General features: G+C 48.8%; 1 protein-coding gene across 2 annotated transcripts in view; it reads right to left on the bottom strand.

Moving 5' to 3' along the window:
- LOC146869675 (FACT complex subunit SPT16-like) overlaps positions 1 to 21,765 on the bottom strand; it is a 406,055-nt gene that overhangs the window by 370,520 nt on the left and 13,770 nt on the right. For both annotated transcript variants that reach the window (XM_085609928.1, XM_085609943.1), the window contains exons 3-4: positions 7,112 to 7,282; positions 6,480 to 6,635 (exon numbers count right to left, since the gene is read on the bottom strand). In XM_085609928.1, coding sequence (XP_085466054.1) covers positions 6,480 to 6,635; positions 7,112 to 7,282 — 327 coding nt within the window. The remainder of the gene's footprint in view (positions 1 to 6,479; positions 6,636 to 7,111; positions 7,283 to 21,765) is intronic.

The following is a 21,765-nucleotide window of genomic DNA, read 5'->3' as shown; positions in this document are numbered from 1 at the left end:
TATGGATAATAGACCTCAGTGACTTTTTTTGCAGTTTTATATAGCGCAAACTTGGTCCAAAGACATCAGAGCGCTTTATAAGGAGGCAGCTTGCATTCAAATTGACAACTGTAGCAAGGACTGGACATGAACATATATGGATGCATTAATTCGATTCAGTACAGACCGCATCAGAATGCCAATTTTGTATAACAGTTTACACCGATCAACCCACACAAAAATACAAGATGTGCATCAGCTATATGGAACAAAAAAAATAATTAATGCATCAATCCATCAGTGCAAGTGTTAGAGCAAAATTGTATTTGACGGTGCAAAGTTATGTGCCAGTCCCTCACTTTTGGAACCTTGTAAGTATTTAGCAATGCAGCACACTATTTAACAGTCCAAGGTGCACAATGTACATATGAAGGGACCCCTTGTACTCAAATATCTGTTCCCGAGTGTTGCAAAGTCATCCTGAGCCCTGGGCACCCCCCCAACTTTTTGCTGACTGATACTGGTGGTAACTAACTGACTGACCTTGGGCTCTGCTTAACCAGGGTCAGTGCTATGCTGAAAGAAACATTAGAATACAGTTAAAACACCTACATACACTAGGGTACACAATGGTGTGGGGTACCCCTGTGATAGGCATGACCTACCCTATAAGCCCGTAGTATATAATAGGGCAGGGGATTGAAACTACCTAGAAGTCCATAGTAACCTAGGGCAGTTTAGAGGCCAGCAGCTCTTTTTGCACTTGCACGTGTGCACTGCTGAAGCCTGAGGTCAGTTTAAAAGCAGCATTGGGTGCCGGGACTGCTTTTAAAAAGTTAATTGTTCCCAAACTCGACTTTGGGGCACTTAAAAATGGATAACCTACAATGTTTTAGCTTATTTGGGACACCCAGGGTCTCCTCTAGGTATCCAAGGGGTGGGGGGTCAGATATGTAAAAGGTACACCCTTATAAAATAAGTTTTTATATGCCAGAGTAAAGTGAACTTTTATATTTCACTCCCCACAACGTGGTAAAGTGCTGCTCAAATTCGACTTTGATGCTAGGAGCACTGTGGAGGGAGGATCTGCAATATTTCTACAGATTCAGAACCCGTAACGACTCCCCTAGTTGCACATGGTGTGTGGTTCCTGTAGATATAAGACAAGTACTTATAAAATATGTTTTTGTAAGTCCTGGTGCTGGAAAAATGGCCCAAGTCATTTTTCCCATTGCAAATCCCGTTACATAGGTTAACATGGTAGTAAGTTATTCATTAATAACTCGATAGGAAAAGGCTAGAAATGCCATTCCATATGGGATTAATAAACCAAACAATATCATATTCTTGAATTTCTCCTAAAGTGTACATACATGAAGTTATAAAACTTTGTTTGTAAGTCCAAATTCAGTCTTCTGCCCAGATTGGTCAGAGTTAAGTGGATTAGCCAGGCTGCCTTGTAGAGGTGATAAAGAGCCCCTGGGGTTGACCAGCTCTGCTGGGAGGGCAGTGTGCTGTTCCATAGGAATCCCAGGCCAGGGGGAGGAGTCGTAAACCATGGTCTTCAAAGAGGAGAGCATAAACCAGTGTAATTTACAGCTCTAAACTTACCACCTCAAGCAGATGGTAGGATTAAGGAAGGTATGAGCAGGGGAGGGGCGTGGCTAGCCAGCCATCATGGCGGACGCGAGTCTCTAGCGCTACGGCCAAAATCCCCTAATTATCCGGCAAAGTGATCCGGAAGAGGTGCCAACCGTGCTAAAACTACACGGGACTGGTGGGACAACGAGGAGAGGCACCCGGGGGGGCCTAACGGAGTGTACATTCAGCGGATGCGGTTGAAGCCGGGGCCCAGGAGAGCGGAGAGACCTAGTAGGAGTGCGCGCGCGGGGAGTGTGAGAAAGTGCCATCTTTCTTGCATGGTATGCCCGCACTTTTTGCTGAATTGCTGAATGTACTTTGACTGAGTGTGCCCTGGGCTCCTGCCAATCAGGAGCCCAGGGCCTATGTTCCTTCCCTAAAAACTGTGCAGAAACCTAAACCCAAATTGGCAAACCCTGGCCACATGTCAGCCCCTGGTAAATGGTACACTAGGTACCCAGGGCCTTGTGACCAGGGAAGGCCCCTAAGTGCTGCAGCACTTATTGTGCCACCCTTAGAGGCCCTGTACCCTGACACACACACACAGCCCTTGCAGGCTGAGTGTTAGGGTATAGAACAAAACAGAGTCAACATGGCACACATCCCTGTGTGCCATGCACACAACACACACTGCCCTGGCATACATCAGCTACCCCTCTAGCTGGGTGCCCTATGCCAGTGGTGTGGGTACAGGAGCATGAGCCCTGTGCCCCTACAGTACCCAGGTCCATTCCTGGGCACCAAGTGCAGTGCTGCCATTTAAGAGTATATGGTGCTGGGAGATCGTCAACACGAACTCCACAGCACCATGATGGCTCCACTGAAGACTGAGAAGTTGGGTATCAAACTTCTCAGCACATTAAACCCGCACTGATGCCAGTGTAGGATTTAATGTACAATGCACGACAGAGAGCATCTTAGAAATGCCCCCTGAACCCAACCTACAATCCACGTCTTGTCTGAGGGGCTGCCTAGGCTGCCACACAGCAGACATGTTGCTGGACCCCTGGGCAGAGAGCCATCCGCTCTCCTGGGCCTGCAACAATGCACATCCTGGGCGAGGTGCTAGGTCTCCTCCCCCAGGATGGGCAGGGGAAGCTTCAAAGGCACGCCGCCTTTGTGAGCTTCTCCAGGCCACTTTCTGTACTCAGCAACTGGCCCCTACAGGTTCTAAACCTCCACTCTGGCGGGAAGACTAGCCGGAAACCCCAAGGAAGGACAGGGGTGTGTCAGCCTCTGCCAACCTCACCCGCTCAGGTGGGGGAGGCGAAGAGAAACACATCTCCAGGCTCTCGCCATCTTGAAAATGGGGTGCCCTGCCCAATCAGGACTAGGCCACTGCCCCCCTCCCACAGGAGAGTGGCAGCATAGGGGGTGTACCCACCCCAGGGCAGGGACCTAGTGGTCCCTGCCCTTTACCTACCTGTAACGCCCCTAAATTTAGTATTTAGGGGCACCCTGAACCTTCCTTAGATCCAGATTCCGAAACAGCAAAGAAGATCAAGAAGACCTCCCGTGCAGCTGCTAACAAGAGGAAGACACCAACTGCTTTGGCCCCAGCCCTACCGGCCTGTCGCCCCTCGAACCTGCTCCTGCTAAATCCCGGCATCTCCCGTGGCCAGCAACCTCACAAACCCCCGAGGACATGGCTACCTTGTGACTCCAAGCATCTGGGACTCCCAGGAGCAGTGGTACTGCTCCAAGCAAGTAAACTGACCCCTGGCAGCAACCAGGAACCGCGAACACTGCACACACTACACCCGCCAAGCCTGACCTGTGCCGGAGTGGACAAAGACACCCCCGGCACCCAAGGACCCACCTCGATGCTCCAGACGCCTACAGCCTCATAACCAGGGACCCCCTCCAACCCCGATCAACAGAGAGTAAGATTTCCCGACACCAAAAGGCACCCCTGCACCCGGCGACCTGCGGCCCCCTGTGCCCAACTCCTGGGTACCTACCTATCCTCCAACTACCCAACTTACCTCTCGAAGTGGTCTCACCTGAAGAATCTTCGTCCCACAGCTTGCAGCCTTTGTTCATTCTTGATCTTCTCCATTGCAATCCATTGAGCGCCAGACTGCTCAAAAGCACCCTTCTAAGTGTCGATTTTGCAAACTTACAAATATTCCTTAAAAATCGCCTGTATAACCTAAACGCATTCTCTCAACTGCTTACAGGTGGTACACTAGTGCTGGATCCAGGATCCAAAACGGAACTAGGAAAAAGTAACAATAACCCCACTTACCTGCTAAGTGAATTCCCTCCCATAGGATAACATTGGTGATTGAATTAGAGAAAAGTTTCGAAGTGTCAACTTTTAAAATAACAAAATATTGCTTAAAAATCACTACTGTAACCAAAACGCTTTTACTCAATTGTTTAAAGGAAATGTCCCAGGACTGAATCCAGGATCCAGTCCTGTGGTTAGAAAAGCAATCCTTAAAGTAACCAATTGTATTTAACTAGAAATTCCCATTGAGCTCAATGTATTATTGTGTTTGCAATTGTGTTGCCTATTGCAATCACTAACTATTATATTCAAAAGTCTATTGCCTATTGAAAAGTATTTAACTAAAGTATCTCAATCTGAGAAAGTATATTTTGATACCTATGGTTGATTCTAAAATAAAACTACTACATATTATTATACAAAAACCATTGGCCTAGAGTTCAGTTCTTTAGTGTGTGAGACCATTGGCTGACTGAGTGTGTGCAACAAATGCTTTACACTGCCCTCTGATAGTGCCTTACTGCTCAACCAAGGTACCACTTTAGAGAGTAAGGTTATATCTAACTTTAGCCTCTGTCAAACCTCGGGGGGGGGGGGGGGGGGGACTGTGGACTCTGTACACACTGTACCTATTTGGGAACAGTATATACAGAGCCACTTTCTTACATTAGGGCAGTGGTGTTATGGCAGTGTAGGGGTCTTGCTGGGGGTTGTGTTTCAGGGTTTAGGGCAGTGCAGTGGTGTTCGGGCAGTGTAGGGGGTGGTGCAGGGTGTGTTTCAGGGTTTAGGTCAGTGCAGTGGTGTTCGGGTGGTGTAGGGGGTCTTGCAGGGGCGGTGGTTTAGGGCAGTGGTGTTCGGGCAGTGTAGGGGGTCTTGCAGGGGCGGTGGTTTAGGGCAGTGTTGTTCGGGCAGTGTAGGGGGTCTTGCTGGGGATGGTGTTTCAGGGTTTAGGGCAGTACAGGGGTGTTCGGGCAGTGTAGGGGGTCTTGCTGGGGGTGGTGTTTCAGGGTTTAGGGCAGTGGTGTTCAGGCAGTGTAGGGGGCCTTGCTGGGGGTGGTGTTTCAGTGTTTAGGGCAGTGCAGTGGTGTTCGGGCAGTGTAGGGGGTGGTGCTGGGGCTGGTGTTTTAGGATTTAGGGCTGTGCAGTGGTGTTCGGGCAGTGTAGGGGGTGGTGCTGGGGCTGGTGTTTTAGGGTAGTGCAGTGGTGTTCGGGCAGTGTAGGGGGTGGTGCTGGGGCTGGTGTTCTAGGGTTTAGGGCTGTGCAGTGGTGTTCGGGCAGTATATGGGTTCGTGCTGGGGCTAGTGATTTAGGGTTTAGGGCAGTGCAGTGGTGTTCGGGCAGTGTAGGGGGTCGTGCTGGGGGTGGTGGTTTAGGGCAGTGCAGTGGTGTTCGGGCAGTGTAGGGGGTCGTGCTGGGGGTGGTGTTTTAGGGTTTAGGGCAGTGGTGTTCGGGCAGTGTAGGGGGTCGTGCTGGGGGTGGTGTTTCAGGGTTTAGGGCAGTGCCGTGCTGGGGGTGGTGTTTCAGGGTTTAGGGCAGTGCCGTGGTGTTCGGGCAGTGTAGGGGGTCGTGCTGGGGCTGGTGTTTCAGGGTTTAGGGCAGTGCAGTGGTGTTCGGGCAGTGCAGGGGCTCGTGCTGGGGTAGTGGTTTAGGGCAGTGCAGTTGTGTTTGTGTAGTGAGCAGCGCATGCGCTGCGTCGCTAGGCGAGACCTAAAAAGCATTGCACCAAGATGGCTGCCAACACTTCCTGGATTGAAGTGTTGGCAGCCAATTAGAGCCAAGGTCTAGCTTGTGTAGTTAGGTCCCACCCAGATATATAAAGATTTTTTCCTTTAGTATCTCGAAAACTACTGAACGGCTTTACACCATTTAAAAAAAAAAGTCGCTTTATGAACCAAGCACTACCTTTTTTGCCAAATTTGGTGTAATTCCGTTCAGCAGTTTCAGCTGTAACCGTGTCTAAAGATTCCTATGGGAAATTGATTTTTTGACCTCTATTTTTTTAATCTCTCAGGAGCTACTGAACGGATTTACACCATTTAAAATAAAGGTCTCTTTCTGAACCAAGGGCTACCTTTTAGCCAAATTTGGTGCAATTAGATACAGCAGTTCGGGCTGTGTCAAGTCTGCGCTATACAAACCTCGATAAATAAATTTTTAATTTAAAGAATCCTTGCAGTTAGTTACAGCAAAGGTGGATGCTGCCCGGTAAGACCTCTTGCCTGAACGCATTCTGTGCCAATGTACTCCGGAAATTAAACTCATGCATTCTGAGGGAATTAAGGGATTCAAAACCTTCTCTCCAGTGTGTTGGATACAACAAATGACAAGTCACAAAAACCAGAAGGCAAGATCATTGTAAAAAAAACTCATATGAAAGCATGCAGAGGATTCCAATGTTAAAACAATTCCAACATATTTAGGTATTTTACACAATGACAATCTCAAACGTGAGGGAGTATTCAACAGAAAGATGTGAAACCAGCTTTAAGGGCCCGATTGTCTTTTGCTAAAAACAATATTGCAGTGAAATGGAAATGTTTTCAAAATAGGTTAAGCCTGATCTGTGGAGGAGTTCTACTGGTGCTTGGAGAGTAAGGCTACTGTAGGGGAGGGAAAATGGTCTCACCTTCTCAAAGCCCTCCCTGTTCAGACTGTCATTCCAGCTCTTCATGAAGTCCCCAGGGAACTTGTCCTTTGTGAACACCCCAATCTTCTTTCCGTTTTTGCTGGATCGGATGGCCTCAACCATTTTGTCAAAGCTGGCCTTGTTGGTGTCACTTTGCTGAATTGTGGGCAAGAAGGAAGAATAATAACTAAGTTACACAACAAACCAAAGACAAACTGGGAATGACTACCATGTGATTGTGAGGAGATCTGCGCAACGCTGGAGCCAGAGGTATAGACTATGAATTCTGTGTATCCTAAAGACTCTTAACCAGAGGAATTTGCTGATTAAATCAAATGTCTGTAACCTGGGGGTTTGTTTGAACCTTCTAAGACCTGACCCAGCACAACAGACGTGACCTAAGGGATTGTCCTACTACTGAGGCCTCAGTCATTGAATATGAAGGATTACACAAACTCTGCTGCCAAAGATTTGAGGCTGTAGGGGTAGCTCAAGCACAGCTATGAGTTACAGGCCATAATGCAGTTTTCCATATATGGTCTGGTTCAAAGTAAATTCAAAAATGTGTTAGTTAACTATAAAGGAATATCAAGGAACAAGAGACAAAATACCAGGAATCCATAGCGTCTCACCTTTTCACGGACCAACAATGTGATGGGAGGAGCACCATTGGCGTTCTCATTGCCCTTGGTGTTGGCGATCTGTTTCAGGAACTCCACCTTCTTCTTGCTGGCCATAAAGATGATCTTGTCTTCACAGAAGACCATAATGGTGTCTGTCAGTTCATAGCCAAATAGCCACGTCTGTAAATGAAATATTGAGATAAAGGAAGCCAGTGCAGCAGTTTGTACAACAAAGAGGGCAGAGAACTGCAGACAAGAACAGGAAAAATCTACAGTGCCACCACTATTTTCTGAAAGTGACAATTTAAGAAGTCCCCCTGCTCTACCCACCTTAACGTGAGGCCGGAGGGCAAAAGACAGCTGCCACTACTGCTACTTTGGCACATTCCGCGGCAAAGGCTGGCAAAAGTTGAGAATAAGGAGGTGCTGCAGGAATGGTTCAGCCTTTATGGAACAAACTTGATAGATGTTTGATTGGTGGCGAGAGGAGAATAATGCCTTGCCATTTTTAGATCTCGCCTGCGTTGCAGCGCATGCGCTGCTCGCTTGCGAGATCTATAGTGGTTTTCTGTCGGGTTTCTTTGGAAGTGGAGTTGGTGACCACCCTGTCTCCCGTTGCAGCACATGTGCGCTGCGTCTCTTCATGTTGTGTTCTTGTCTCCAGTACCCCATAGTATCGTTTAATGCGTTTGTCACACTGCAGGCACGCACAACGTGCATGGCGCGCTTTCACTTTCCTAGCAGATCGTAACCGGCAGTGTTGCAATATTTTGTTGGTTATTCGGCTTTGACGGCCAGCAGACATGAATCCGCATGCACAGACAGGCAGGAAACTGAGCACAAGAGCAGTAGCATCGTGTCAGTGTACAGATGTGGATTCAAATCAATACTAGTTTCAGTTTATAGTGAAGTGTCATTCCCCACATAGCTGGATCGCACATCCTGACACCAGTGTGGTGCTAGATCAGCCTTTGAAATGTGCCCGAGTGAGGATGGGAGTGTGTGAGAGCTCCTCTTAAGCTATTTGGCTGCTAGATGCCAACGATCCTCAACTCAAACCAGTACGCCCACTTCACCACGGCCCTTCGTAAACATTGTGCACCGCAGAACGAGGCAGGCTTTCCTCGCCTGGCTTTGCTTGTTTATTTTTAGTATTCAGCTTGCACTGAGAGACTGCATACCTCTGCATCATATCTCCCCCAGCCCCTCCTGCTCTCCTTTGGACCACACGTCCTCGAGCTCTGTCAGTGACTTGTTATATATACCACAACAGAAAGATAAGAAGCATAAACAGTAACCACCTAAACTACCCCGCTCCGTCTTGTCCCGTATCAGAGTGGGACCAACATCCTGTGATTATGGGCAAATCACTTGAGGTAAAAAGAAAAAAAATGAGTAACATGACTGGTGTTCATATGAAGCGCTCCGAACACCTTCGGATCGATTTTGCGCTATACACAACTGCAAAAACAAAAACCATAGTGGACATCTGTAAATTATGTAATCCGCTTCTTTACAAAAACTCCAGTTTAAGGCAGTAGACCACCTATCTAATTGTTTGATATTTTTTAGAGACATTGCACGCAAACAAATCATTAGCCTCGCACCTAAATGTGTCACGTGGCAGAGTACCTTTATATTTTCAAAAATATTTTTTAGGTCCGTGCAGCAGGAGCAAGGATGGGCTTCTGCAGTAACTATCACTATGTGATCTATATAAACTCTAGTTGCGGGAATAAATGCTCTCCCTGCTCTGTACAGATAAACTGCTTTCATCTCCGGGGAATACAACAGAAAAACACCATCTGCGCAGAGGAGCGGGTCTGCGCCATTGCCTCACAAGTAACCGGTATTCCCGACTGCATGAAACCAGCCTTTAATATCTCACAGAGGTCCAGTCTTTCTGAGGTCACACACTCCTTAACCACCAGAGTCTGGCAAACGTTGTACCTCAGTTTGGGCCCCCCAGGCCTCGCCTTTCACTCCTCCAGATTTTCAGAGGACACATGTTTTTCTTAGAAAGGCACATCTAATGTGAAGGGGTCAACGTGTCCCCTCTATCACCCAGCATACCCAATGTAAAATAAAAAATAAAAAAACTACCTACCCCAGAAACAATGCTAGCTAAAATATTAATTTGGGGGCAGTACACACTATCGCTTTTTTACAAACAATTTACGTAACAAAGTGGCTCTGTATTGAATATGCTACTTACCAGTATGCATCTGTTCTTGGCATGTAGGGCTGCTGACATTCATATCTGTGCATAGATCGCCGCCTAGTGTTGGGTCCGGATGTTTGCACGTTGTTGTCCTGGAAGAGTCTTCGAAGTATCCTGGGATAGGTGACTCCTCCCCTGGACTACAGTGCGCATGGGCATCCTCTCCATCCTTAGATTGTTTTTCGCCATTGTGGCAGTGATGGAGTAGATACAGAAAGTGATGACCATGCTTACAGTAATTCTGAGAGCTGCAGCTGCTACAGGCGCCGGGGAGGAGGGAGGGCGATATGAATGTCAGCAGCCCTACATGCCAAAAACAGATGCATACTGGTAAGTAGCATATTCAGTCCGAGGCATGTGGGCTGCTGAATTCATATCTGTGCATAGAATACATAGCAGTACCTCCTATGAGCGGCGGCTACCAGTGCCAGCTGCAGCGGTCTGAAAAGGAGTTTTGAGAACAGCCTGTCCTACAGCTGCCTGCTGTTTTGATTGCACATCTACACAATAGTGTTTGGTAAATGTGTGTGTAGTGGACCAGGTGGCTGCTCTACATATATCATGCAAAGGGATGTTTCCCAGGAAAGCCATGGAGGCCCCTAACTTGCGTGTTGAGTGGGCTCGTGGGGGAATCGTTAATGTGCGTTTAGCCTTTTGATAGCAAATTTGAATACATTTAACGATCCATCTGGCTATACCTGCTTTGGAGATAGCGTTACCTTTGTGGTGTGGGGCAAAGGCAACGAAAAGTTGTTTAGTCTTCCTAAAGATCTTAGTCCTGTCGATATAGTACATGAGGGCTCTCTTCACATCTAGTGTATGGAGTGCTCTTTCTGCGACAGTTTGTGGGTTTTGAAAGAAAACGGGCAGTTCAATAGTTTGATTCATGTGGAACTGCGATAACACCTTGGGCATGAATTTGGGGTTGGTACGTAGTACGACCCTGTTGGCGTGAACCTGTATAAATGGCTCTTGAACGGTTAGTGCCTGGAGTTCACTAACTCTTCTTAAAGAAGTGATCGCTACTAGGAAAGCTACTTTCCAGGTAAGGAATTGAATCTCGCATGAGTGTAGAGGTTCAAAGGGTGGACCCATCAGGCGTGTGAGGACCAAGTTGAGGTTCCACATCGGAGCCGGTGGGTGGCTTGGAGGAATTACTCGTTTGAGTCCTTCCAAGAATGCTTTGATGGCAGGCACTCTGAATAAAGAGAGGTGCTGCCTGTTCTGGAGATAGGCTGATATTGCGGTCAAATGGACACGTATCGAGGTGTACGCCAGATTGCATCGGTATAGGTGTAAGAGGTAACAAATTATGTTTTGGATGGATGCGTCTAGCGGGTTAATGTCATTATTGTTGACAAATCTTTTCCATTTAGCTGCATAGCAAGCTCTGGTAGTGGGTCTTCTAGCTTCCTTAATGATGTCCATACAGTCAGGTGGCAGGTTTAGGTAGCCAAACTCTAGGACTTCAGGAGCCAGATTGCCAGGTTCAGCTGTTGCGGATCTGGGTGCTGAATCTCTCCATGGTTCTGCGTCAAATGCGCGGGTTTGATCCGCAGCCTTTGATGCGGCACCACGGAAAGTTCGAGAAAAGTGGTGTACCATGGCTGGCGTGCCCACGTTGGAGCAACCAGGACGAGTGTCAGTGAGTGTTGTCTGAGTTTGCGAGCCACCAGCGGTATCAACGGTGCTGGGGGAAAAGCGTACGCAAATCTGCCGGACCAGTTCATCCATATCGCATTGCCCTGCGACTGTGGATGTGGGAACCTGGCGGCAAAGCTTTGGCATTTTGCGTTTTCGCTTGTGGCGAATAGGTCTATCTCTGGATGACCCCATTGCTGGAAGTACGGTTGGAGTACTGATGGGTGTAACTCCCACTCGTGCATCTGGTGGCTGTGTCTGCTGAGCAGATCCGCCATCTGGTTGTCCTTGCCGGGGAGGTGTTCCGCCATGAGGAACATGTTCCTCTGAATGGCCCACTTCCACATGCTCTGAGCCAGATGAGACAACTGTGGAGAGTGTGTTCCTCCCTGCTTCTGTATGTAGTACATGGCGGTCATGTTGTCCGTCCGGATCAACAAGACTTTGTTGCACAAGGGTACTTTGAATGCTTTCATAGCCAGGAAGATTGCCATCAGTTCTAGAAGGTTGATGTGCATCTTCTTTTGTTGTGTTGTCCATAGTCCCTGCACTGTGTAATTGAGTACATGAGCTCCCCATCCCTGGAGAGACGCGTCCGCTGTCAGTATTATCTGTGGAACAGGCTCTTGGAACGGTCGGCCCTTGCAAAGGTTTTGTGGATTCCACCAATGCAGAGAGTTGTATGCCCGACCGCTCACCAACACTAGGTCTTTTAGATGTCCGTGAGCCTGGTTCCATTGACGTGCTAAGCACTCCTGAAGCGGGCGCATATGTAGTCTCGCGTGTGGGACTATGAAAATGCAGGAGGCCATCATGCCTATCAACTGCATGAACACTCGCGCGGGAAGGGAGTGTTGTGGTTTGAACTTGGAAATCAGCATTTGCATGCTGTTGATTCTCACTAAATTTGGCTGAGCTGTGGCCGCCAGAGTGTCTATGGTCGCACCTAGGTACTGTTGTACGTGTGCGGGTTGGAGATGTGATTTTGGGTAATTTAGTGAGAACCCCAGACTGTGAAGGAGGTGAATGGTGCGGGACATGTGGCTGGCACATTGCTGGGCTGACTTTGCTTGAACAAGCCAGTCGTCCAGGTAAGGGTAGACGTGTATGTGCTGCCTCCGTAGATGTGCCGCCACAGTAGCTAGGCACTTTGTGAAAACTCTGGGTGCTGTTGTGACGTCGAAGGGAAGAACCTTGAATTGGTAGTGCTGCCCTTGAATAGTGAACCCGAGATATTTTCTGGGTGAATGGGTATGTGGAAATACGCATCTTTGATGTCTAGTGTGGCCAGGAAGTCTCCCTGTTTGAGCAGTGGAAGGACTTGTTGCAGGGTGAGCATGTGGAAATGCTCCGAAAAAATATAGCGGTTGAGGGGTCTCAGGTCTAGTATAGGTCTGAGTGACCCGTCCTTTTTTGGTATTAAAAAGTACAGGGAGTACACCCCTGTACCTTGCTCGTGGACGGGTACGACCTCTATTGCGCCTTTTTGCATCATGCTTAGCACTTCCTGCTGTAATAGCGCTAAGTGCTCTGAGGACATAGGACGGTGTTTTGGGGGTATTGTGGGTGGAGTAGAGGTTAATTCTAGGCAGTAACCGTGTTTGATAATATCTTTGACCCGCCTGTCCGTGGTGATGGAGTTCCACGTGTCCAGGAACTTTTGCAACCTTCCCCCGACAGGTGTTGTGTGGTCGGGAGGAAGGGAGAGGGCGTCACTGTTTGTTCTTGGGAGAGGATCTGGCATTGCCGTATCCGCGTCCTCTGCCCTTTGTGCTTGAACCACGATATCCACCCCTGGTGTTTTTATCGTAGGTACTTTGGGTGTTGCCCTTGTTGTAGGTTTGCTGTGACCCCTGTCCTCTACCTGCTCCTCTATTACCGGGGCGACGAAAGGAGCCACTCCGAAAGGTCTGCGTTTGGAGAGCCCCCATGGACTTTGCAGTGTCTGTGTCCTTTTTTATTTTTTCTAGTGTGGTGTCAACCTCTGGCCCGAATAAGTAGTCTGGGTTGACCAGCTGGTTGAGGATGTTATTTTGCACCTCAGGTTTGAATCCGGAGATTCGTAACCAGGCGTGTCGTCGTAACATGACGCTAGTGTTTATGGCTCTGGCAGCTGTATCTGCGGCATCCAGTGCACACTTGATGGATGCGTTTGTGAGGAGTTGTCCCTCTCTGATGAGGATCTCTGCTCCCTCTTTGTATTGGTCAGGGAGATGTTGTAGTAATGTTTCTAGTGTGTCATAATGCGCTCGGTCGTAGCGAGCCAGGAGCGCTTGAGTATTGGCAATACGCCATATGTTAGCTGCTTGGGCCGCAACCCGTTTGCCGGAGGTCTCTAACACCTTGGACTCTTTGTCCGGGGGAGGGGCATCCCCAGTCGTCTGCGAGTGCGCCCGTTTACAAGCATTCGCGACTACTATGGAATCTAGAGGCAACTGTCCTCTAATATAGGTAGGATCCCCAGGCGCTGACCTATATTTTTTGTCGATTCTGGGGTTTATTACTCTGGCCCTGGTGGGTTCTTTGAAAATGTCCTTTGCTGGTTTGAGGACACCTTTCAACATGGGTAGAGTTTTAACATGTTTTTCTGAGGATGCGAAAGTGTCCATGAGAAAATCGTCCTCGATGGTGTCAGAGTGGAGTTGAACACCATGATTGGCCGCAGCACGTTCAATGAGGGCGTTGAATGCGGCAGTGTCCTCTGTGGGAGACGTTTTTGCTCCATAGAGTTGCGGGTCCTGTGTATCCATAGGTGCACCCGAGTCTACAGGGTCATCCCAAGCTTGGTCAGGGTCCTGTTGGCCTTGAGGGTCCATATCTCCGGGGTAGGGGACGTGGTCACCCATGTAGTCCTCCAAAACGTCTGTGTCGGAGTGTGTCGGAGAGAAGGACTGTGGATCTTGGTAAGAGGCATGGAGAGGCTCGTAAAGAAGTGGTTCCGAATCCACTGGCAGCTTTTTCTTTAGTGGGATCCGGTAGGGGTCCAAAGCTGGCTCAGAAGTTATCCTCCTCTTGTGAAGCATCATTCTGCCTGTTGCGGCATCGATGATGTGTGAAGGCGACGTCTCCGTAGGAGAGTGTTCTGCAGGTGTGATCCTGGTGTGGGTGACACGTGTTCTGATTTCGAACAGTTTTGGCGCCGTGGATGGTGGCAGGCCAAAAGTGATGTTGGCCGGTGCCGGAGAAGCTTTTTGAGCCTTTTTCGGCTCGGAGCTCGATGTGTCCTGGAGGGCCGCCTTATCTTTGATGCGTTGCAAGGATGCTGAAACTTGCCGCACCTGGAACGCCGACGGTTCTTTGGCGCCGACCGGTTCCGTTGAGGCAGGCGTGGACGTTTTCGGTGCCACAGGGTCATCGAGTCGAGGAGAGGTAGTAGCTGTCGACGGCATTGATGATTGTGCCTTTGGTGCTGTTTTGGAAGTGGTGTGAGATCCATCAGCCATTTTGACCTTTGTGGTCGGAGCCGATTGTTTCGGTGCCGGAAGCCGAGGCGTCTTGGCGGTACCGATGGTCTTTTTCCGTGCGTCGGCGCTGACGTCGGCTGCTGCAAGCTCGGCACCGAAGTCCCTTTTGGTGCGGTCGGTGCCGACGGGTTTGGCTGGCGTCGAAGGCATGGTGGGCTTCGATCCGACCAGTGTGACTTTCAGTTTCTGCTGAACCGAGACGGCTTTCGGTTTCGATGAAGGGAAACCAGCCGTTTTGGGTAGTATAGGCTGCCGCTTAATGTCCGAGGCCGGGCCAGAGGGCGGGGCCGAATGGATGCGGGATAGGTCTTGGGTAAGGCCCGAAGGCGATCCCTCGACCGGAGCCACAGACTGACGCACTGGGATATCCAAAGTCTGTTCGGGTAGGCCTTGCTCGTCACCGGAGCTACTCTCTTCGGCCCCTAAGGCCTCATTGTAGTCTCCTACCTCGGTGTCAGCTTCGTCTCTGTGGAAGAGTTGTTCTTCGACGTCTTCCAATCCGGAGTCGTGTTCGGAAGCGGGGCTGGAGGGTAAGTTCTCCACGTCTTGCACATCTTCGTCCTCGGCGTTGAAGATGTCAGTCGGGGCCGGTGCCGCTTGCTGCGCTTCGAGCCTCGCTGCTCGACGATTCCGGAGAGTCTTCTTGGATCGGAATCGGGCACAGGCCATACATGTGGACTCGTCGTGATCCGGTGAAAGGCATTTGTTGCACACCGGGTGGACGTCGACATGGGGATATTTCGCATTGCATACAGGGCACCGCTTGAAGGGCGTCCTCGATTCCATCGTAGATGTCGGGTCGATGGTCGGGTATGATGCGAAAAAGTTGGTTTCTGGAAGTTAGTAAACTAACAAATAACTATCGATACCGATCGGGAACAGTACCGACGCGAACTAAAGGCCTTTTGGCCTGTAAAACGTTTTTCCTAACTTTAGTCAAGATAAGCACATCCGAACCCAATGGCGGAAAAAAACAATCTGAGGATGGAGAGGATGCCCATGCGCACTGTAGTCCAGGGGAGGAGTCGCCTATCCCAGGATACTTCGAAGACTCTTCCAGGACAACAACGTGCAAACATCCGGACCCAACACTAGGCGGCGATCTATGCACAGATATGAATTCAGCAGCCCACATGCCTCGAACATACTGTTCCCAAATAGGTACAGTGCGCACAGAGTCCACAGTCCCCAGAGGTTTGGCAGAGGCTAAAGTTAGATATAACCTTACTCTCTATAGTGGTAGCTTGGTCGAGCAGTAAGGCAACATCAGAGGACAGTGTAAAGCATTTGTTGTACACAGTCAGCAAATGGTCTCACACACTCAATAACTGAACTCTAGGCCAATGGTTTGTATATAAAAATATATGGTTGTTTTATTTTAGAACCAACAATAGGTATTAAAATATACTTTCTCAGAATGAGATGCTCTATATAAATACTTTTGCAATATGCAATTGACTTTTGTAGGAAGTTACAAGCGGTTGCAATAGGCAACACCATTCTAAACACAATCGTGCATTGAGTTCAATGGAAGTTTCAAGTTATTTGCAACAGATTATTTTTAGGATTACGTTTGGGATTCCAGGACTGGATCCTAGATTCAGTCCTGGGTCAGTACTTAGAATCAAGTGATAAAAGTAGACTTAGTTACTGTTATGATTTTTAGACAATATTTTGCTATTTTAAAAGTTGACACTTGGAAAATATTTCATAGAAAACAGTCAATGATTCCCTATGGAAGAACATTCAAGTTGCAGATATAGTATGTTCTCGTCATTTTTGTAATCCAGTACTGGGTGCCTAGACTCAGTACCGGGACCTTTATCCAAAACAGGTAAGTAATTACGTTTTCACAATTTATACGATTTTTAAAGAATATTTAAAGTTTGCAGAAATCAACAGAAGAAATTTCACAGAATAACAGTCAATGGTTTCCTATGGAAGAAAATTGGGTTACTGGTAAGTACGGTTGTGAATATTTTTCAGAGTCAGTGCTGGGTACCAAGATCCAGCACTGGGAGCTCACCTAATAGCAGGTGAGTGTTTTCGTTACTCGGCTGATTTTTGGTGAATATTTTAAGTTTTGATAAATCCACACTTCAGGAAAAACCAGTCAGTTAATGTTACTCTATGGAAAAAATTGAGTTAATCGGTTTTAAGGTAAGTACTCGACTGGCAGCGTTAAGGTTCTGGGCATAGACTCAGGGGTCTCCCAGGGTCAGGTAGGTACAGTTGTTACACCCTCAGCGGCACAGGGGCAGCCGGGTGCAGAGAGAGTTAGGCCCAATGTTATTCTATGGGAGGCAGGGGGGCCTTGGTTGGTGGCTGCTGACTAGCAGGCCACGCGGCTGTGAGAGCTGGGCTCCTGGTCACTTGCTCAGGGCAAATGGGGCAGTAGATAGGTGTAGAGGTTACACTGCCAGGGCCACTCAGACGGCTGGGGCAGGGTGCTTTTGAGCTTTCGGGCGCTCAATTGATTTCAATGGGAAAGCTCAGGTTTAGAAAAAGACTGCAAGCTCGGGGACGAAGAGTGCCACCACCACTTCGAGAGGTAAGTTGGGTAGTTGGAGGATAGGTAGGTACCCCGGAGTAGGGCACAAGGGGCCACGGGGCGCCGGGTGCAGGGGTGCATTTTGGTGTCGGGAAATCTTACCCTCTGTTGATCGCGGTTGGGGGGGCACCTGGTTCTGAGGCTGCAGGCGTCGTCAGGAGTGTCGAGGGAAGTCCTTGGGTGACGGACTCGGGGTCACAGTCGCCGTGGGGTCGTCCTCGTGGTCTTTGTTCACTCCGGCACAGGCCAGGCTTGGCGGGTGCAGAGTGTGAAGGGTTCGGGGTTCCGGGCTGCTGCCAGGGATTAGAGGTAGGTTTTGAGTAGAGCCTCTACTCATGGGAGTCACAGGTGCTTAGAGCCAAAAGGTAGCCAGGTCCTCCGGGGTTTGTGAGGTTGCTGGCCACAAGAGGTGCCGGGTTGTAGCAGGAGCAGGTTCGAGGGTCGAGAGGCTGGTAGGGCTGGGGCCAAAGCAGTTGGTGTCTTCCTCTTCTTAGCAGCTGCAGGGCAGGTCTTCTGTCTTCTTGCTCTTCTTTGTATTTCAGAATCTGGAATCTGGGGAAGGAAGTTTCAGGGTGCCCCTAAATACTAGATTTAGGGGTGTTACAGGTATGTAAAGGGCAGGGACCAATGAGTCCCTGTCTTGGGGTGGGTACACCCCCTATTCTGCCACTCTCCTGTGGGAGGAGGCAGTAGCCTGGTCCTGATTGGGTAGGGCCTCCCATCTTCAAGATGGCAAGCGCCCGGAGAAGTGCTTCACCTCGCCTCCCCCACCTGAGGGGTGGGGTTGGCAGGCTGGCACATCCCCCCGTCCTTATTTGGGGTTTCCGGCCATGCTCCCCGCCAGAGTGGGGGGTTGCAGTGGCCTGGGGAAGCTCACAGAGGCAGCATGCCTTTGAAGCTTCCCCCTGCCCATCCTGGGGGAGGAGATTTAGCACATCTCCCAGGATGTGCATTGTTGCAGGCCCAGGAGAGCAGGGGCTCTCCTACCCAGGGGTCCAGAAACATGTCTGCTGTGTGGCAGCCTAGGCAGCCTCTCAGACCAGACGTGGATTGTAGGTTAGGTTTCAGGGGGCATCTCTAAGATGCCCTCTGGGGCGCTTGGTCCATTAAATCCCACACTGGCATCAGTGTGGGTTTAATGTGCTGAGCAGTTTGATACCAAACTTCTCAGTCTTCAGTGTTGCCATTATGGTGCTGTGGAGTTCGTGTTTGACAAGCTCCCAGCACCATATACTCTTAGCTGGCAGCACTGTACTAACAGTGCTCAGGAATGGACCTGGGTACTGTAGGGGCACAGGGCTCCTGCTCCTGTGCCCACACCACTGGCATAGGGCACCCAGCTAGTGGTGGCTGATGTATGCCAGAGCAGTGTAGGTGGTGGGCATGGCATGCAGGGATGAGTGCCATGTCAACTCTTTGTTTTGTCTTGTACCCAGACACTCAGCCTGCAAGGGCATTGTGTGTGTGTTAGGGTACAGGGCCTCTAAGGGTGGCACAATGAGTGCTGCAGACCCTAGAGGCCTTCCCTGGTCACAAGGCCCTGGGCACCTAGGGTACCATTTACCAGGGGCTGACATGTGGCCAGGGTTTGCTAATTTGGGTTTTAGGTTTTTAGGGAAGGAAAATAGGCCCTGGCCACCCGATTGGCAGGAGTCCAGGGCACACTCAGTCAAAGTAAATTCAAGCAATTCAGCAAAAAGTGGGGGCATACCATGCAAGAAAGATGGCACTTTCTCACATCAGTGCTCGCAGGTGTTAGTCTAAATGTTTATACCATTCCTGGGTGGGTAGGGTTACCCCACCACTTCCTGGTCTTCTCTCCTGGCCTAAGACGAAGTTCACCTCAAAAGTAATGACTGGGATGAGAACTTGGAACGTTGGATTAATGTGGTGGACTTTACTACCTCCTTGTTGCCAAACAGTGGAATGGAATGCCACAAAGAACAAGATAGTTGAATTAAAGATTTATTCATAAAGAAGTGCCCACGACCTGCGATCAGAGAAGCTTTAAAGCAAATGAGTAACGGTCACTCTAAGCTCCTGCATCACAAGCCACGGTTCCAGGACATGGAACAAAGGATAAACCAATGAAAGAAGTATGCTGCTATACAGAGAAACGTAAGTAACAGCCTGCCCAAATCAAACGTAAACAACACGGTTACAATAAAGTACTTGACGTATTCACAATATCCCCCTATAACAAGGTTACAATAAGGTAACTATTACAGTCACAATACCACACAGACTTTCCAGTTTACCCACTTCCTGCTTGCCAATTCTTCTAAGGTTTCAAAACTGCAGTTACTGATGAGAAGCCAACCACAGACACCAGACGTCTCCTGATCAACTAGCTTTTTCCCATCAGTCCAAGTACAACCGAGTCAGACTCCCTGCAGCTTGCCTTCCAGTCACTACGCGCCAGGGAAAACTGTCCTGTTCATTTGCCAAGTGTATCAACTCCTTCTACCCTTGACTTGGGTATCTTCATTCGACACAGCAACAGTCCCTTTACCCCGATCTCAATCAATGGGCACCATGCTGCCCCGCGCTTACGTCAAACACTCCCGGACCCCGTAATCCAGTTTAGTGTTTTGCTCTGGCTGGAGTGAACGCTATTTCCGTCCAGCTAACCCACAATACTCTATGGTCTGACGTGCCCAAATTGTGTCATCACCAAGAGCCGGCTACAGCGGTGTGTATGTGAAAGTGGCGCATGCGCAGTGAGAAACACCCGGCTGGAACAGCAGAGATGCAGAAATATGAGAAGCTGGAGAAAATCGGGGAGAGTGATAACAGACTGTCTACGAGGGGTGGTGCAATAAGTTGAGATTGTGTAGTTGAATTAATATTGGTCTTCAGAGGTGTAACAATAAAGTATCCTGGGAGAAAGAGCATTCATGGTGATATCGGGGGATGGGGGGGGGGGGGGGAGGGGAGGAGTTGGGCGTTAAACCTGTTCATATACATTTTTTTTTTTGTTGCCAGAGTTTCATATAGCGCGAACTTGACCCAAATCCAATCAGGTATCAGAGCGCTTACATAGTACCAGTTATGTTACATTAAGACACACATTCATTCTTTGTTAGGCACGGGGAGGTTAAGTGATTTGCCCAGAATCACAGGATGTTCATCGTCATTACCGAGACTCAAACCCAGTTACCCAGGTCCGAGGTCGAGCGCCCTAGCCATTAAAAGGCCCTTTGTGCCCCTCTGCTGCTCCCTAGGTCCACTTCCACGTTGATCCCCCCCACTGTCCCCCGTGTTGTTTCTCCACCCTCGCTGTCCTTTAGATACATAAATACAATTTATGGGTGCCGGGCAGTGCTTTAAATGGGCAGGCGTTTGTTGCAATGCAACTTTAGACTACAAAAACTGCTTTTGCGCCAGTAAAAAAAAAAAAAAAAACTCATGTCTTTGAGGATCCAAGTAGTACTAGTCATTTTGGATCTGTAATTTTAAAACAAATGATGCTGCATCATTCGGTAGGCCAACACCTGTGGTTCTAAACATGTGCATAAGTCGACAAGCGTGTGTGCACCTGCGTCATCACGTATGGCGAGATCGTCAGCAGCAGCTTCGTCATCTTGCCTTTTTATTTTGTTGGCACTGCTACCCAGCATCACAAGAAGCATTGGCAAAGCCAATAGGTCAACAAGGTGCAGCCTATCGACTTTGCTAATGCTTTTTTAAATGCTAAAGTGCGAGGTTTGTTTTGATGCCCGAGAGTGGCAGCACACCAGACTTTTCCAACATTGGGGCAGGGGAAGAGTTGGCCAAAGTGCGATGGGTGTAAGAGCATGCGATGCATTTTAAATTTCGAATATAACTGGAAGAAAGCGTCTAAGGGGTACGAGGCAGTGTTGTACATGGCTATCACAGATCCGCTGGAAGGGGAGCGCACACATACCATAAACCGTGCATGGTTAACTGCTGCCAGTAATGTGCAGTTTCCCTTCGCTCAGTTTGAAGTGTTGCGATATACACATTTCAAGCTTTGCTGTTTGTTTCTTTCTAACTGATGTCACTTCGTGAAAAACAAACATTGGCAATCATTTTTTTGTCTCTTGAAGTTTTTGTATTATCAAGCTTTACTAATGCACTGTACAGGTTCAGCAGGTGTAACTGTGTAGAGATATTCGGAAACTCATACTGACCCCGGTTGTTTTAGTATGCAGCTGATCTTGGCCCTTTCATTTGTGTGCACTTTAATGTTAGTCTCACTGTGTAACAGGCGCTCGCCATGACGTATTTGCTCGGCTTTATTTGCCGTCCCACTTGGACGGCCTCGCCTGATAAAAGGTTTCTGGTCTTTATGGGGCCATGTGTTTGGCCCCATAAAGGGAAGAAACCTTTTGCGATGAACGTAATTCAGGCGAGCCAGTCTAAGTGGGACGGCTCAAAAAGCCGAGCAAATACGTCATGCACAGCTCTGTTCCAATGGCTGGCCACCGTTTACCATAAACGGTGACGCCAGCCAATAGAAAAGGGGGCGGGGCTTAAAGCCCCTTTCAGAAAATACCCGTAAACATTAAATCTCGCCAGCAAGACTGCGCATGCGCGCAGCCTACGCCAGGCGAGACCTAAAAACGTTTTGGTTACAGTAGTGATTTTTAAGGAATATTATTGTATTTTAAAAGTTGACACTTAGAAACTTTTTCACATAGAAGCAACAATGTTATCTTATGGGAGGAAATTCACTTAACAGGTTAGGGTTATGGTTACTTTTTCTAACTCAGTGTTGGATCCTGGATCTAGCACTGGGGCATCTCCTGTAAACAATTGAAGG

The sequence above is a fragment of the Triturus cristatus genome, chromosome 1_1, assembly GCF_964204655.1.
Source record: "Triturus cristatus chromosome 1_1, aTriCri1.1, whole genome shotgun sequence".
Taxonomy (NCBI): domain Eukaryota; kingdom Metazoa; phylum Chordata; class Amphibia; order Caudata; family Salamandridae; genus Triturus; species Triturus cristatus.
This window is presented reverse-complemented; position numbering and strand designations above follow the sequence as displayed.